Genomic DNA, 18,177 nt, shown 5'->3' with positions numbered 1-18,177 from the left:
CTTTTTTTATGAAATTAATTATTTGAAAAGTATGCTTATTCTACCCATCTATCCATCTATCTATCTGATATTTATTTGTGGCTTAGGTATGTAAATACTTTTTGAGGCCACTATAACACGTGTGTTGAAGAGTGTGGCGGGCATGGCAGTGGTAAAAAAAAAAAAAGAAGGGTGAACTCACTTTAGCAGCACTGATGACAGTGGCAGTGTAGGACTGGGCATTATCTCCACAGGCCCCACCACGGGACTGATGACACCGGATCAGCTACACACACACACAAACAGAGACAGAACAGAGTCACATTATCATCCAGAACCTTTCAGCTCCCCAGCACTCATTAACCCACAGAGGCCTGTCACAGCCCGCGCCAGGACGTCTGCAGGCGGGCACGGTGAGTAAAAGGAGGAGGAGGATGCCATTAGGACAACAAACAGTTCTTCAGCCCCATTCTATAGCGCACTCCCTCTAGGGTCCCTGTCCCAGACCTATTCAACACTTCAGCTGCCATTGGCCAGAAACTCATTACCTTTGCCCAGACACACTGTCCCATCTGTCCATTATTAGGCAGCAACTGGCCTCTCTAAGGCAAACAAACCGCACCCATTACATAAATGGCGGCGAATCGAGGGTCTACTTAATAATAATATGTCATATTATATTGTTAGCTCCTATCGATATGACACACATTGTCTTTATAATGATATGTGCAATAAAAACATTTAGAAGGCAACTGCAGTTTGACTTAGGGCTGTTTCCAAGCAACACATTTTCAGCAACAAATCAGTCTGAAGGAAGGCCTGAATTATTAGGCTGACTGATCAGAGGTGCTGGGAGTTCAAACAGGGCATGTTCTTGTGTTCAAAAACATCTGGATGGAGCACAACGGAATGAATTATTAATTAATAAATCACATTTATTATAAAATTTAGTGTCATTTTAAAACTTCAAAGATCCCCCCCCAAAAAAAAGTCATCGTAAAATGAATAAATAATAATAATTTAATTGAGCGGTTTAATCTGAGTGTTCTAATAAGAAAAAGCCAAAATTTGTAATGTATGTGCATGTGTGACATGTGAGAACAACATGAGGGTGAGTAAATGCTGAGTAAATGAAGACAGAATTGTAATTTCTGGGTGAACTAACCCTTTAAAGTTTGGGAATAGTCATTCAGACACGCTTTGCGATTAGAACTGTGATTGCAAAGTGCATAAGCGCTGGAGTGGCACTCCTCAACGTGAAAACACAAACATCATTTAAATCACAGCGTTTTTAGTTTTAGTAGTATGATTATACAAAGCTTTTTCAAAGTTTTTTTCTTATTATGCATGTGCATTAATAGAGGGAGAGCAATGGGAGAGTCTGTGTAAGAGATCCAAGAAATGCCTGCATTGAAAGTGCGAGTGAACTGTGTGAAGAAAAAAACTAAAGTTTACAGAGTTTCAGTGACATTATTACGTTAAACTACAGTATATAATGTTGAATAGAATGTATAATAAAATAAGGCAATATTTATGGGTCTGATGGGTCCAAATGTCTGATTTTAGCAGTAAAAAAAGGACCTACATTTTTTAAATAAATGTAGTCAGAGACAGTGTGCAAGCATCTGAGTCTAACATAATTTTGTATTTTCAGCTTCAGAATCATGACAATTTTTATTCTGGTGTCACTATTGCCTTGTGCATTGGGGACCAGGGCCAAGTCCAAGCCTATTCAAGTCCACCCCATATGTAATAGCAAATTTAGCATTTCAACAATACATCAATAATCAACATTTGTGTTAACTTTTTACCATATGCCTTAGAAGTAATACTACTAATAATAATAAAAATGTCTTTATTTTGGCTTAAAATATCGCAATAGTATTGTATCATGAGTTCAGTGACGCAAACTGTCTTGAATAGTGACTTGAGTGCATCGTTACACCCCTAATGTAAAGAATATCTAATTCATGACTATAAATATAAAAAAGTAAAACAAATAAAATAAAATAAATAATTATTTAAAAAATAAAATAAAAGATAATAAAAGATAAACTAAAACAGAAAAAGTAAGAAATATAACATAAAAAAATAAAAATAAAAATAAAACCTAGTTTGGTTGTCTTTCTGAAAACCAGTGTTTTGGTACATCTGGAGTTCTTTAAAATATTTGGTGTTTGTACTACCTTGTTCTCAGCATAGGCCAACCACCGGCTTCCCAGAGCTATAGGGTTGAGGTTGGGCCCAGGACAGGGGTAGCAGCCTGCAACAAAAAGGAAAACACACAAATATAACAAGAGATAAACTAAATAACAGGACAAAGAGGACATAAATAATCCATCATAGCAGCATCTTGTCCAAGACAGTGTTTTACTAGAGCTTAGGGTTAGAGTAATACCAGAGGTTAAATAAGGGGTATGGCATTTTGTGACAGTAGAATGGCTCCTCAGCTTATTAACTACCAGACAGATTGACCCATGAGAGCAATATAGCCATAGAATCCGTACCGATCTCACATGCCATATATCACATGTGGGACACATTCAAACAGGGCAAACACGCAAGCAAATGCAAATCAGATAAGGTCTTATTAAACTAAAACCTAATAAACAAAGCACAGAAATACCAAACTTCTTTCTCCGCCCTCACAAACGGAAAGGTTACGCAAGTGCATATCACAGTGTGAAGTGTGCTGACAGTAATTTATAGCATAGAGTGAATATAAAATATATGCAGACAGTAATTTAGGGTGTAGAGTCAGGATCTGAAACTCGGGTGAATGGGGCTTGAGGTAAGCCACAAGCACAGTAACGCAAAAGCCTTTTGTGCCTTTCCAAGGCGGAGGGAGCCAACGCTGTGAGATAACGTATGTTTAACACATCCTGTGAGCTAGACTTGGGGGATTTTCACAAATGTTTTGCTATCTCACAGCCAGAGAGAGAAGACCTCACTCAAAAAACACAATGGATTATGTTTCCATCTTAACTTTAATTAAAGTTTAGTCATTTTGTTTTAAATATGTTTACAGTACTCACGCTTTCAGTGCAGGCATTCGTTGGATCTCTAACACAGATAAACTCTCCCACGATTAATGCAGTAAACATGTAAGAATAAACCATCTAAAACGCTTTGAATAATCATACTACTAAAACTAAATGTGATATGGTGATTTAAATGATGTTTGTGCTTTTACTTTGAGGAGTGCCGTTCCAGCGTGTATATGCGCTTCAGATGATCAATGCAATCAATCACAGTTCGCAAGAAAGCATGCCAAAATTACTATTTCCAAACTAGAAGTTCATCCAAAATTTGTAGTTCTGCATTTACTCACTCTCATGTTGTTTTTGCGCGTGTTGCATTGGAACGTCCGTGTTTACTATGTGTGCCGTTGTAAATCTGTTCATCATATAAAGCCATTGTGTCTCTTCAGTAGACTTGGATTTGGATTAGACCACTCGATTGATTATTTCTATGATGTCTTTTAGATATTTTTAGGAGGACTGAACTTTGAATGTAGGGACAGAAATCTCTGGTTTCATAAAAAAATATATCTTCATTTGTTTTTGGAAGTTGAACGAAAATCGTATAAATTGAAATGACATGAGGGTGAGTTTTTGGGTGAATTATACCTTATAGTTACAGTAAGCTGAACATTGGATAAAACTAACTTATCGCAAATTATATCGCTTACATCAACGATACATATTGTCACATTTTAGATATCTCAATATAACAATGTATTGTTACACCCCTAGCACACAATCGTAATTGCATTCTTGAGAGAAGAAAAAAGCACACATTTTATATCTTATTTTTACATTCTGAAATAATGTAAAATACCAGTTAATAAAATGAAACGTTTACAAACATAAACACTATGAATATGTTTTTTAGTTGCCCTCACTCCACAACAAATAATTTAAATTCAACAGTATTCAGAAAAGAACAGGATATAAAAAGTATAAAACAAACATAAATTATAATAGCATTCATTATATAAACAACATTTATTATAAACAGCAAGCCTAAACTAATTTATTCAGAGCCAAACTGAAACTATTGGCATAAGGTTAATGCGCTACACAAATAAATTTCTTACGCATTTCTCTCTTATTTAGTGCTTGACATTAGTTGCATTATCGTTGTCGTTTTGAAATAAGTCGCAGCTTGTTTCAGATAAATAAAAAATGCAACTTTTATCCCGGAAATTACGGTAACGAAATTGGTGGTTTCAGTTTTTTAATGGTTTACTTCACTATAATAACCCTTTTTTTCGGTCTGTTACTTTAAAAAATAAGTCAAGTCTTGTTCTTCCTATGTTGAGGAAGCTTTAGAGAAGCAATTAATGATGTAAAGGGTTATTGACCGTCCCCGTTTCCTGTTGCACAGACATTGACGGGGAAGTCGGATAGACAATGAGAGCCATTAAAACGACGCTAATAGCAATTTACAACAGACGATTGCTTAAGTGGGCAGCAGAGGCCTGGTTACACATGGTGACATGGACGGTGTATTTTTCTGAAACCATACACAGTTGTGCGCACATGACAGTTGGGACCTTATGAGTAGCATCCCCTTCAAGAGTGCAAAATAGCCATTTGGATTTTGCCTGTGGTCTGGCCTGGAGGAGAGGAAATGGCTCTTTATGTGCTAGAGCTGGGCTGAGTGACAATATGCATTTGTTTGTTATTGTTTACACTACGCAATGACGGTTTGACACAGACAGTTTCTGGTAATGCCCAACTCTAACACATTGTAAAACAAAAGCCATTTGTGTAAACAAGCAGGCCTGTGGAATTGTGGATGAGCTTTGATATCGTATAGCCCTGAGGAGTGACACAGGGAAAAACGGCTCCGCTGGTGTGACAGCACGTATAAGGGTTGAGTGGGGTTTTGTGGGTTTAATGAAGTCAGTGTGTTAAGAGGATTAATCAAGACTAGGTTTCCTGTTTTGCGAAGCTGCAGATCAAAGAGGCAGAGAAAAGTTGTGTCGGAGACCAGAGAAGGTCATGAAAGGTCAAGTTCAGCAGACACATCGATAACACGAAGAACTTACTTGTGACAAAGAACTTTTTCATAAAGGTGCAGCTGTCAAAGGCAGCGATCTTTTCTTGAAGACTAACAACGAGGATCCTGTGGCCATCAAGGGATGGAGATGGAGTTGGGGAAAAAATAATAAAGTATATATAAGCTTAATGTTGCATTTAAAATGATTACAAGGTCAAGTGCAGGACACACGTGTGTAAACACACCTCTTGTTGCAGTAAAGATCATAGATGGGCGTTTTAAACTGAATGGACTTGACCATCTCTCCTGTCCTCAAGGAATAAAGGTCCACACAACAATAAGGGGGACTTGTCCTGAAAAACACACACAGAGCAGTGATTAGTTAAGGCCCGTTCACACCAAGAACGATAACTATAAGGATAACAATAAAGAAATCGTTCTAAAATTTGTTCTCAGAATTTGTTTCTTGAGCACCAAATCAGCATATTAGAATAATTTCTGAAGGATTGTGAGACTGACTGGAGTAATGATGCTGAAAATTCTGTTTTGTCATCACAGAATAAATTACATTTTAAAATATATTAAAATAAAATAAAATGAAACTTATTTTAAACTGCAATACTATTTCACAATATTACTGGTTGTACTATTTCTTTGATCAAGTAAATGCAGCCTTGGTGAGCATAAGAGAGTTCTTTTCTTTTCTCTTTTTTTGTACCACTTTTAAAAGTCTTACGACCACAAACCTTTAAAAACAAAACAAAAAAAAGGCTACTACGTACAAAACCGAATGTTTAAGTTCATGAAGAATAAAAACACATTACAAAACCAAGTCCCGCCAACAGGCCAGAAACTTTCTCACACTCACATCCTGTAGTTATTTCCTCTCTACCTTCATCAAGTAGATGAGAGTTAAGAGAAAGCAGTGGCTGTTGCTTGTGATGAAGGCAGATATTAATCCTCATTAGGCATTCCGCACTGAGCTGGCACAGCCTGGCCTGCCATATTAACCATCTTAACAGAATGTTTCTGGTAAGACGCTGTGCTGGGCACTTTGCTTTCCGCAGGATATTAGTCTTGTAGTAATATGCATGGCATCAGCATTGCCCAACCCGGTAGGACTGGATCAGAATACCAATCCAACAAGTCAGGTATTCTGTTGGAGCCGTGGCTAAGTGTACATAAGTTGCTCAAACCACAATAATAAACTAAAGGAAATATGGAGTCTAACTATAGACGAAGCTGGAACTGAAGAGGCCGGGTTATTGACACTGACTCTGAGCTGATCAAGCACTCCTCGTAATTGAAAATGATCAATAGCCTGTGCTTCATTGACAAAACAATTGGCTTTGAAGGCTAACACTAATGATTTCGCTGTGTCTGACTCTTAATTCGACCGACTGTCTGCCGCTTCACAAGAAGTGATTATATCATGCATCATAGATTAGCATTAACATACTTTGGCAATAAAATATATAGTGCATAGTGCTGCAGCATTATTGGCTATGCTACTAATGTAACAGCTTCTGTGAAAACAAGGGTTTGACAGGGTTTGGTCTATTGACTGATGTTCTGATGTCAAGAAGGCCATCATAACACAGATAGTTTTATAGAGCCGATCCTAGATACTGACTGGCCAATACAATGTTCCGGCTTTAATAGACAATACAGTCAAATCTATGACTCAGAAGAATGCTCATTTATTGTTTTAACTTGTCACGGAGTCTTAAAACTGCAACGTGCGTTGCAGGATGCTCAAAAAACAATGAGACGTGACAACGGCAAAAGAAGACATATATATGTAGATGAAAACATTTTCATCTACATATATATGGAAATAGCAACGTTGCTGCAAGGGGGATGAATATATAGATACAACTTTTACGAGAGCGTAAAGAACCAGTACAAAACAAAACAACTGGGAAAACAATAGAAAAAATAATTATATTTATTATATTTAATAGTCTAGAATCTCACTAATCAACTATTTGGTTGTTAGACATCTAGCTAATCATTAGCCATCAATACAAGCAAACTTTCAAGCGGAAGGATTTAATAAAATTATATCATCATGAAAATTATTGTATTCGTATTCAACATAGCACATCCTTTTGTATTCTGTAATTCACCCAATTCTTTGTTTAACCTTTTTTAAAGTTGGAAAATGTAGTTTTACTCCTCATTCATAATTTACAAGCATGCAAACACTAGATAAAACAGCATGAACAGCATGTCGAGGAAACAACTCTTTTTTTTTTTTCTTTTTTTTTTTTAAACATGCACGTATCAGTTTTTACAAAGCAGCCAAGACATCAGACCACAAATTGTGGAACATGGAAGTACTTAAACCATAAATGAAAAAAAGCTGTGGTGCGTCTCAACATCCTATACTTTAGAGTTCTGATTCTGAGTGATGAAGAGCCAGGGAGGTTTTTAATTTGTCATTACTTTCACAGACAGTGAGTGATCTCTGAGTGAAGCCGTGACGATTGCAAATCCAGCCTGTACTTTGAGCATGTTCCCAAACAGCTGCCATTTGAGCCACTTCTCCTCAGCGATCTGGCTTGAGGTCAGGGTGGACAGATTGCACATGATGTTTTTAAGAGAGCATGATAATGTCTAGGAGCAGGAGGCTCGCTGAGTGTGATAGACATCCCATTCTCAATGTCTGAAAGGTCAAGCCTGCAGCTGAGACTCAGTGTCTCAGATCCTTTGGTGACTGATGGAATCATCCCACAAGTCTAAAGTCATGCTGTGGCCATTTGGAGTTCTGGATTGGCCAAGAGGTAAAGCTGCGTGGCAAAACTGACCCGTGGTTGGACTGAGCCCACTGTGGGAGTTTGTAGGCTTACCCAGGGCTGGATTACAGTATGCGTGTCAACAACACAATCCAGTAAGCAGTAGAACCCACCACAGACATGAACGCATGCCCAGAGCTGCATCTCTACATCGGCCAGCTGCCAGGAACAACCCTGTCTCAGAGCCACATCACAAATACAAACACAGGTCAGCGACCACACACTCTGCTGAAAACAACAAAGAAAGAGGGAGGTGTTACATATTTCTTTCCAATCAGTGCTTGAGTTTGATTTTGATTTGTTTGATTTGTGTCAATGCAAATAAGAGGGTCCACGATAAATAAATTAAAATGATTTAAAAACAAAAATGTGCCAAGTTCTCAGAAATGTACTATTTCTTTTCATGTTGGGTTCACATGTTTTTGAAAAACTTTTAATTTAAGGAATAACTTCATATGGTGCATCCATTAACTAAAACATATTATTTTGGTAAATGTTTTTAAATATTTACATTTTTCTTTGCATACATGTAAATGTACACATCTTAATTATAATTTCCACCAAAAAAAAGATCTATATTTTAAAATTATATATATATATATATATATATATATATATATATATATATATATATATATCAATGTACTGTGTATTTAAAAGCAATATAGTAAATATAATAAAATATAACAATACCAATTAATAAAAAAAATTCATAAGAGATATTATATTACACATTATATCCATTTATAATTATAACTAGCCACTTTATTAGGTACACCTGTTCAACTGCTCGCTAAATATCAAATCAGCCAATCAAATGGCAACTTAATGCATTTAGGCATGTAGGCATTTAGATATGGTCAAGACAATCTTCTGAAGTTCAAACCTAGCATCAGAATGGGGAAGAAAGCTGAGTTAAGTGACTTTGAACGTGGCGTGGTTGTTGGTGCCAGACAGGCTGGTCTGAGTATTTCAGAAACTGCTGATATACAGGGATTTTCACGACCATCTCTTGGGTTTACGGAGAATGGTCTGAAAATAAGAAAATATCCAGTGAGTGGAAGTTCTGTGGACGAAAATGCCTTGTTGATGCCAGAGGTCAGAGGAATTAAGGCAGTTCTGAAGGCAATCCGGTACTAGCAAGGTGTACCTAATAAAGTGGCCAGTGGGTGTATATACAAATTAAATATCATGAATCTGAATTCATTAATATCATTTTTGGGGACTAACCTTGCCGTGTCTGCTGTGTGAACATAGCATAAGTGTGTCAAATGGACTGTAGAAATCTGCAAACGCTATTAGTCTGCATTTTTATTCTCCTCTAGTGTCCTTTATAGCTGCGGACGCTTGAAGTCTCGGTGAGAGAGACAGCTATCTACAAAGAAATTATCATCATGGCTAAAACCCCCACTGGATTCAGACACCAAGATTAATAGGGGCATTTAACTTCCTAAACTTGTCTTAGAGCCACTATTCATTGATTTCAATATAATCTGGGTCAGATCAATCCAATTTAAAGCGTTTTAGAGCCAATGTGACACAAATGATATGCTCCCAGATTGATTAACGGGACAATGATAGCCTTGAAAAAAGAATCATCAAATTGGCCACTTCAATTGTTTGCCTTTTTGCATTGTAACTAATGGCCCGCTTCTAATGGACACAGTGCATGCTCAACATAATACAATTTCCTCTCGCTGAGAATCGAGACTTCGATTTGAAAGCGTCAGTAAATTTCAATTATCGTTATAAAATCATATCAGCGTTTCAGTGTAGCACACTTTTAGGTGATATTGAGCACAGATATTATGACCTGTCCCATGGCTTCAGTCATCCGACTTTATATATGTCACTTTCATCCAGGCCATTTCTTTAGCAAAGGCCAAGTTAATACATATACTAAATCTGATTAACACAGGGTCATAAAAGTTATTGTGTATTAACTTTTTAATAGCATAATTTTTAAGGATAAAGAGCAGAGAAAAATCGATTTTTCTCCTGTTCAAAATCAGGTTATTTCTCACTGAAATGCACTACTTAATTTGTCACTGAGTGTTTAAAAAAAATAGTCAGTATTTTTTGTTTTATTTGTCACAATTATTTTACGTACTGGAAGTAAGGGTGACCTGCACTCACAAGTTCATGTCTGCTAAATTCAAATGTCTTTATTCGACTTGACTTGACTTGTTTTAAACGTGAATATCCACAATTTCAACTGCGAGTCTAATAGCTGGGTACAATCTCACAAAACTTCCCAAGACACACCTGCAAAATCCATCTCCCCTCAACATGGTAAGACAATAAAAAAGGCCTTTTTTTCTGGTCTCAGCCTCCCTCGTGGTAACCAAATGGGAAAAGTTACTCTCGAGTGGAACATTAACAATTTTTACAGTTAAGGTCAGGCTTAAATTTAGCAACACATATGTTTACAATGGTAATTACGCACATTACACCACTATGTGACAAGCTAGCCAACTCATCACTTTTATAATCTCATAAACTTTTTGATGTCTGTATTTCAGCATGACTCTGAACCCTGTTAGATAACCATTTTGGTGCTTTTAACATTGTAAGGTTTAAATCATTTCACTATCCTGAACAGAAACTGACAAGGGGAAAGGAATATAAAATAGGAAGTCTGGAAACGCAGATCAGCGCTAGCGAGTAAATCCATTTATAGGGCGACGTCATCGCATTTTGGCTTCAGCTACTTTACAAGCTTTCCGAATACGAACAGACAATTACATGCTCTGGAAATGCAAAACAAATACTGCCTTACCAAATAAAATACCAGGCGACCTTCTGAGAAACACACCACAGAACATAATGTGGAGCTTAATTCACTAACTAAACTCAATAAACATGCCATTAATAAAAATAAGAATAAATATGTTAAAAGTGGACAAAGTTTAAGTCTGTTCAAAAGCTGAATCATCTAAAACTGCAATAAACCCACCCAGTGTAACGTTTCTTCTGAGATAAGGAAAGATATGAGGATCTTTTATTATCCTCTAAGGCTTTTTGTTATTATTTGAGGAACATGGAAAACAGATGCTTAAAGTGTGAGACATTCCTTTTCAAAAAGGTGTTTGAGGAAAATGAAGAAACAGACAAATCGCAACTCTGATCTCTGGACCGTGATAAGTCCCTCGAGCCAGCATCGTATTGATTTATAACAGCTATTTCCAAGTACGGCAATGTAAAAACACAGATGAAAACAATTACTCTATTTTTGTAGGCAACAAGTAAGGTGGGTGGTAACTGAGACATTTTTGAGAAGAAAAAAAAAAAAAGCTGTCACAATTTTGCGCCCTCTCTCTCTCTCTTTCTGCCCCTGTCTTTCTCAAGCCGAGCTTCAACACACAACAAACGCTGGCCACATCACAGGCTTCTTGGGGCCTGAGGGGGCCCTTTGATTCCAGCACGCCGTGGGCATTAGCGGGAAAGTAATTAGGGTAAAAAGTTCAACCGCAGCTCCATGTCTGCAGCACTGCCAGAAATACATTTCCTCCCCTTTCACTGGGCTCTACACAGATTCGCATGCATATTGGAAACACATTGAAATGAGGAGCCTGTTGCAGAGGCACTGGTGCTCTTGTACTGGTGTTTACAGCATTTAATTACAAAAAAAAAAAATAATAATAATAATAATAATTTGAACAGACGCTGGAAAGGGAGAGAGGGATGGTGAGGTGGACAGGTCTGAGAAAAGCTTTTCATATCTCAAATGTCCTTATGGATAAGGTCCTATTATCTACTTATTCAACTATAAAAACCCTAATCCTGAAAATACTGCAAAAAAAAAAAAAAAAAAAAAAATTCACTTAAGACATGTAATAGGCACAATAGTCCTAAATTTGCACAATCATGAAAAGTATGATGTTACACGCCTGTGCGCCTCCTCTGCAATTAATCGGAAAGATAAGGAGAAGTATGCTCATGGAAAACCGATCTGAGACAAGTGCCCTTGAAAAACAGGGAAAACTTCAAAGCCATGCAATTCCCATCCTCAGGGAGCTTGAATTATGTGGCCATCCAGTCAGTATGAAAAAGCACACAGGGATGATCTGAGACCCAACAATGCACCTGGCCTGAACTTTCCATATAACTTGAAGGGTGGAAGATACATCACAAGAAGGAAACACATTCATCTTTAACATGACTGTAAGAGTGAGGATTGTGTCTGTCAGACCTATCAACAGATCATAATAATAATAATAACAACAATAATAAGTTTTATTTATATAGAGCCTTTCCAGGGCTCAAGGACACTTTACAATGAACAAGCAACAATAATGGCAATGGACAATGATAACAAACAAAACAACAATGAGAATAAAATTACAGTAAAGGAGAATTCACTGTGATCATAACGCCTACCTCAAATTACACTGAAATATGAAGCAAAACACAGATATGGTAAAACATGACAAATGACAGAGGAGAGAGAGAATGTGTGTGAGGCGGAGTGATAAACTTTTAACATTGCGTTTCACTCCCTGAGCTTCCAAAAAAAGAATTGGACATCTCTGATGATTCATGAAAAAAAAGAGGTTTTATTTCTTCTAATCTTTTTTAATGTCCACATAAGGAACCAAAAGTAAACACTGGTTTTTATAGCAGACCCATGCATCAAATGCAATGGCAGAGGAGAGAGACAAACAGTCCTTCATTTCTTGTGTGTGGGCCAAAAAAATAGGCAACTGACCCAGAAGCATGAGAGAGAAGAAATATTACATTTCATTTAATATTTGGGTGTGTACAAACAAACTAAAAATGTAAAAATAGCTAAACAATTATTTCTAGCCACTTAATAAACTACCATCTAATTTATAGAAATGAAATGGCGACAATTACCATTTTGGGTAAACAGTCCCTTTAAATTTACTTTGAGACAGTAAAATGCGTTTGCAATGTTTTCGAATGATACCACCACCAGACAACATGTCTCCTATTTACCTCCACTTATCTCTGCAAGGTTGCAACCACCGAGCCAAGAGATCTCACAGTTCCAGGTGTGATGGCAAGAGAGTAACAGGCTCATGGGCTCTAAAAGCATCACTTCCCAATCCTCCCTTAATCCTGTGTCTAATACAAACGCACAGAGATTTATCATTTAATACACTTAAGAGGGATTTCTCACATCTCAATAAAAATGCAATGAAAAGCACAGCTTAATAGCACAGTAGGCTTTAGCTAAATCGCTTTAAAAATAGTCAGTGGACAACACTGGCTTTCCGCTCCTCAAAGCCATTGTGTAATTAATAAGCAGGCAGTGGGTGCCAGCAGGACTTTGCATGGATACAGCTTTGAGTAAGGACAATTAGGGCCAAGGTTAAAGAAAAAGGAAAAAGATCTCTTTGATAATACTGAGCAGACAGTGGGTTGATGCTCTGCTCTTCAGAGCCATACAGTGGGAGATTCACTGGACCTCTGCCACCATCCCGGAGCCAGGCACAGTGTGGCCACCATAGAGTCAAAAGTCATGGCTCTATGCCTGTGGGGACTGGACCTTCTTCCGAACCTCCACGTGTTGTAGTCCCTGACAGAAGTCCAGCTGTAATCTCCACAATGACAGAGGATTGCATTAGAGGATTGCAAAAAAAAACACCCACATCCTCTCCATGGAGATCTGGAAATTTGAGGGGAAGGAAGAGAGGGCACTGTTTTCTGCCTGCCCAACGACTTAATTTCTCCACAATCCAGAGAACAAAAGCAGGCCTCTTGAGAGGGTGAACTTTTACCCCTTCCAAACATACTCACTGCAGAGGCCACAACTGGTTAAATGGCATGATTTTAAATCCAGCTTAAAGACCGATTTGTATTCCTTAGGTTATCCCAAATGTTCTGCAAGCAAATGGTTGCCATTTTTGGTAACCATTTATTTTTCCTTTAAATTCTTTTCGATTTCTACTCATGGTTTTAATGTTGTTAGATTTCAGATCCATGAATTAAAAGTTGTATAGCTATATTACATCTAGCATACTCGTAAATGTTAAATATATATACACACACATACACTTTCTTTAATGAGAATATTCTACAACCAACTGACAAGCAGCAAATAATATGTAATTCTATGTATTATTATTACTCTTGCCAAATTCAGACTGAACTCAATTTACATATTTATTTTTGTTTGCTTGTTTTAAATGGATATGATTGACACGTTTTGGCACAAGAGAACACAGGCTCAACCTCGTCAGTGTAATACCTGTAGCCCTAATTAAAAGAAAAAGAAAACAATGGTACTGTGGAAAACCAAATCCCTTCCAGATACAAGCGGGGTCCAACAGTGGATTGAATAGCACATTCATTCTTTGCTAATTTGCAAACCCTACCAGCACTATAGAACGCTATAGAAGGGCGGCATGTGTACTTTTCTGTCAGGAAATTCACCAGATCCATACGTTGTTTGGACTTAAGACATAATTCCCTCCATTGATAAAATTATGTTGAATGTGTCTGGCTGGAGTTCTGCAACGAAGGATTTAGCACACATGCTTTTTCCTCTTTCTGGTTTTCCTTTAATTTGCAAATCTTGTAATCTAAGCCTAAAGCTGAGTGAACCAACTTCTAAACCAGCAGTGCTGTATCGGCCAAGACTGCAATCTGTTTTCCATTTGAGTGTCAAGACAGCATCCACACTGGTGGTTGACAAAAGCTGTTATTTCAAAATGATTATATACTAAAAATCGTGTGAGGACTTTGGTAAGTTTATGAACTATTTCAGTAAAGGGGAAAGAACCAGGGCACAGTGCAGTCTTTTAAAAAAAAAAGAAAAACACAGAGCTAGGCTATTTACCAAACACTTCTACTGGAACGTAGCAGCGGCAACACCATTCACCCGGAGGGAGAGGGTTATGGTTTTCAACACGAGGCATGTTTTCAGCATTAGACCAACCGTTGCTGGAGTACAAAGCCAAACCGCCAGAGCCTGTCTCCATGTCGGGGCGGACACGGCGCGTTTGGCTGCATAAGCGCCGGCAGAGCAAAGCTCTAGTCTTGGAACGGCTGGGACGGTGGTCTCCATCAAAGTGTGCTGAAGACAGACTTCCTTATTCTATTTCCTCGGGAGGAAATATTGAGTTAAGATTTGCCTGCAGCGGAGGAGTTCGTTTTAAGAGGTGGCAGACGTAGCTGAGGGGAGGAGAAGAGCCAATAACTGATGCGCCCTGCTCCCTCTCACTCCCTAAGGGGGCATATTTCTCACAGATCGCAGTCTGTCTCTGTCAGGAGTCCAAGGTTGCAGATCTGGCCCTCTGGAGCTGACCGGGTTGGTCAGTCAGTCAGCAGGGTTTGGCCGTCTCTCTCCAGACCACTCCCTGGCCCCATCAGACCTTTGATGCAGGTTATTATGTATAACAAATTACAGGTTTTCAAATGCACTTAGGATCTGTAGCTCATAACATCTAAATGTTGCACACACTGAGGGATGTGGCTTAGACTCTACCACGCTTTAAAACGGGAAAAAGCCATAAACCGGACAACGATGGAACATTCCATTAGCACATGGGCTTCACCTCATGAAGAGTTTTACATGTCTCCACTTGTGTCGCACACAGCAGGAGATGGATGCAAGCCTATTATATCTATAAAACTTCACTTGGGGAAAAATCCAAAGATCTTAAATGCCCTTGACCTGCATTCAACCTCAACTGGCCTTTCTCAAATGAACAATAAAAAACAAGGCTGACAAAAGTCTAAAATAATATTTTAGAATATTTTCACAGCTCAAACCTTCACAATCACAAATAAAAACAACGGCTGAAGTGCTAAAAAAAAAAAAAAAAAAAAAGATAATATTTGATAATGAAAACAACTGACAACAATTTAATTAGGTGGACGCTTGTTCCTGACAAGCTGAAAATTAACAATTATTCAGTGTGCACTATGTATATGTTTCATACATACATACATATACACATATATATATAACAAATATTTTATATATAATTTATTCCTGTGATGACAAATTTTCAATAGCCATTAGTCTTCAGTGCTTTAGTGTAACATGATCCTACAGAAAACATTCTAATGTGCTTTTTAGAAACATTTCTTATTATTTTCAATGTTGAAAGATTTCCATTATCAGAGTACAAAAAGAAAACTGTGCTTTTAAATCAAATCCTTCTATTATTGTGGCATCAATCCCAGCTTGTGCTGAAACTGTGTAGCTGAAAAACAATCAGGAGTGACCTGCGAATAGGAAAGCTCTGGCACCATGCAAAACACTAGGCCGAGCTGACAGTGGAAGTGACATCGTCGTTGTGCACTCACCCCGAAGAGCCCGTGCTCTTGCACACGCCAAGGAGGGGCCGTTTCTCAGCGAAGCTGTCAGTGTTGAGGGAACCTGCAGCCGGAGGGACAGAAAGGGGAAAATTAACCACTGACCCACATAAAGAGGGACATTCATTAGCCACACGCATATGAGGCCCGCTGTCTCTCTGCCAAAGCCACCCACCCTTCGAACTCAAGCTTTTACAAAAAACTACAGCAACAGGAAGCGTACTGATTGCATTACAAGAGATCTGTAATTAAAAATGATGCCTTGAAAATGTCCTTAAAAAAAAAAAAATACTAAAAAAAACAAAGAGGGCACCTCTTTCCTGTCAGCTTTGACATTCACACACTGTCACCACCAAAAAATAATGCCTTGGTCCTCACAGAGACTTGAAGATCAATGAAATTAAAATACCAGCATGCAAGGCATTAAATGGAGACAGAGAACAGAAACGCCACTCAGCGCAATGTGTTGAACGAAAACCATTTCTCCTCTGACTCTAATAGAGAAAGCCTTCAAAGCTTTAGATGGAGTCTTGTGTCTCACTGGCTTTAATTTCAAGGCTTCGGAGGAATTACAGAATGGCAAAAGGCCGGTAGGCATATTTTGGTTGGAGAAAACATGTCGCAGTAAGTTTACAGATCCCATATTTATCTAATTCTCTTGATTTCCATTCATGTCCGGATAGAAGAAGATGTTAGCCTTTGTGGAGCTGTAATTTGTGCAGCCATGCCATGACACTAATCAGCTCCAGAAAAGCATGGTCCCTGTGGCATGGCGTGAGAGAGAGAATGTGTCATTCACAAACCTTAACACTTTAAAGGGCCTCTCCTCCATCTTCACATCTCTGTCATCAGACATTGCCACTGGTCACGATATCCAATCATAATGCAAATACAACAGGCCTCTAAAAGACAACAGCTGCCTTCTATTTAAAAGAACAATTAAGGGGCAGAAAACCAAGCCGTGCTCCTCTCCGCCTGTAGCTGTGCGCCTCGAAAAACGGCTGGACTTTGAAACAAGTGGTTTTCATTTGTATTTTCAACTCATGCTGAGTATTATTGAGGGGAATGTTTTCTGGAAGACATAACAAATTTCCTGCATTTCAGTAAATAATACATTGATGGGGGGCCATTTACGAAGGTGCATTCAACAGTGGGATAAATTTAAGCGGAGAGGAAGCAACGGCAGATTTTTTGGTCAGCTGTGGATATGACCGTCTGTAGCTGTCACCTAGAAATGAATCATTTCAAAAACAACAGCAGAAGTCAAAAACAGAACGGATGTGGGGAAAAAAGTCAGTTTGCCTCTTTAGAGAAAGCAGAACTTCCTCCTTTATTCTGGGAAAGACCTTCCCTTATTAAAATTGACACCTATTTTCAGGACTTTCCAAATCCGCCCACCCAGCTAAAACAATTACTCTTTTTTAATCCCACTACAGTATGACACTGTTTGCGCCAAACAGATCGCAATCAGTTTCCCCACTTGTACAATTCATTTGATTTAGCTGAGAAGCGCTCTCCTCATGTGTTGGCCGTCTGCTGCTTCTTATTATGACAATTCTCTTTTATCCAAATCCAGCCGGCGTTCAATGCCTTTATTGTGCATTGTTTAAATCTGCAGAAAGGACAGAACGCAAATTCGGCACATAAATGTCACACTACAATATGACTGCATTTCATATTCCTTTTGTTTTTACATTTGATTATGCCCATGACACTTATTTAGCGAGGCATTAACAAAACAAAAATAATTTGAACTGATTTCAGAATTTTAAATAAGTTAATACCCTGTTTTAGTCACAGAAAGTATGCAAAATCATAAATCAGGAAGAAGAAATTAAAATGGGACAGTTTGGCAAAACATCGATATTTAAATCACACCTAATCAGGTTGCATGTATTTTAGTTTAGTAAGATGTAGCGTGCATTCTTTTGTCAGAGTATTCATTTTCGTCCTTTAACAAATGGAATGAAAGCAGGCATGCGATGGCCAATGAGTGAGCCGTGATGAAAGAGAAGGAAAATCTCAGAAGTCTGCAGTTCCTCTCTGCCAGAGCGGCGGTAAAAGTCCAGGCAGCCAGCTGACAGCAAGCCAACATAATCGTGAA

General features: G+C 38.2%; 1 protein-coding gene across 4 annotated transcripts in view; it reads right to left on the bottom strand.

Annotated features, from left to right (window-relative positions):
* The window catches only part of bcas3 (BCAS3 microtubule associated cell migration factor), a 230,896-nt gene that overhangs the window by 203,014 nt on the left and 9,705 nt on the right, over window positions 1-18,177 (bottom strand). For all 4 annotated transcript variants that reach the window (XM_084419501.1, XM_084419503.1, XM_084419502.1 and 1 more), the window contains exons 7-11: window positions 16,065-16,137; window positions 5,232-5,339; window positions 5,036-5,112; window positions 2,166-2,242; window positions 182-265 (exon numbers count right to left, since the gene is read on the bottom strand). In XM_084419501.1, coding sequence (XP_084275627.1) covers window positions 182-265; window positions 2,166-2,242; window positions 5,036-5,112; window positions 5,232-5,339; window positions 16,065-16,137 — 419 coding nt within the window. The remainder of the gene's footprint in view (window positions 1-181; window positions 266-2,165; window positions 2,243-5,035; window positions 5,113-5,231; window positions 5,340-16,064; window positions 16,138-18,177) is intronic.

Source organism: Rutilus rutilus, assembly GCF_951802725.1.
Source record: "Rutilus rutilus genome assembly, chromosome: 9".
Lineage (NCBI taxonomy): Eukaryota > Metazoa > Chordata > Actinopteri > Cypriniformes > Leuciscidae > Rutilus > Rutilus rutilus.
The sequence above is the reverse complement of the archived record's forward strand: the minus strand, read 5'-3'. Positions and strand labels throughout refer to the sequence as shown.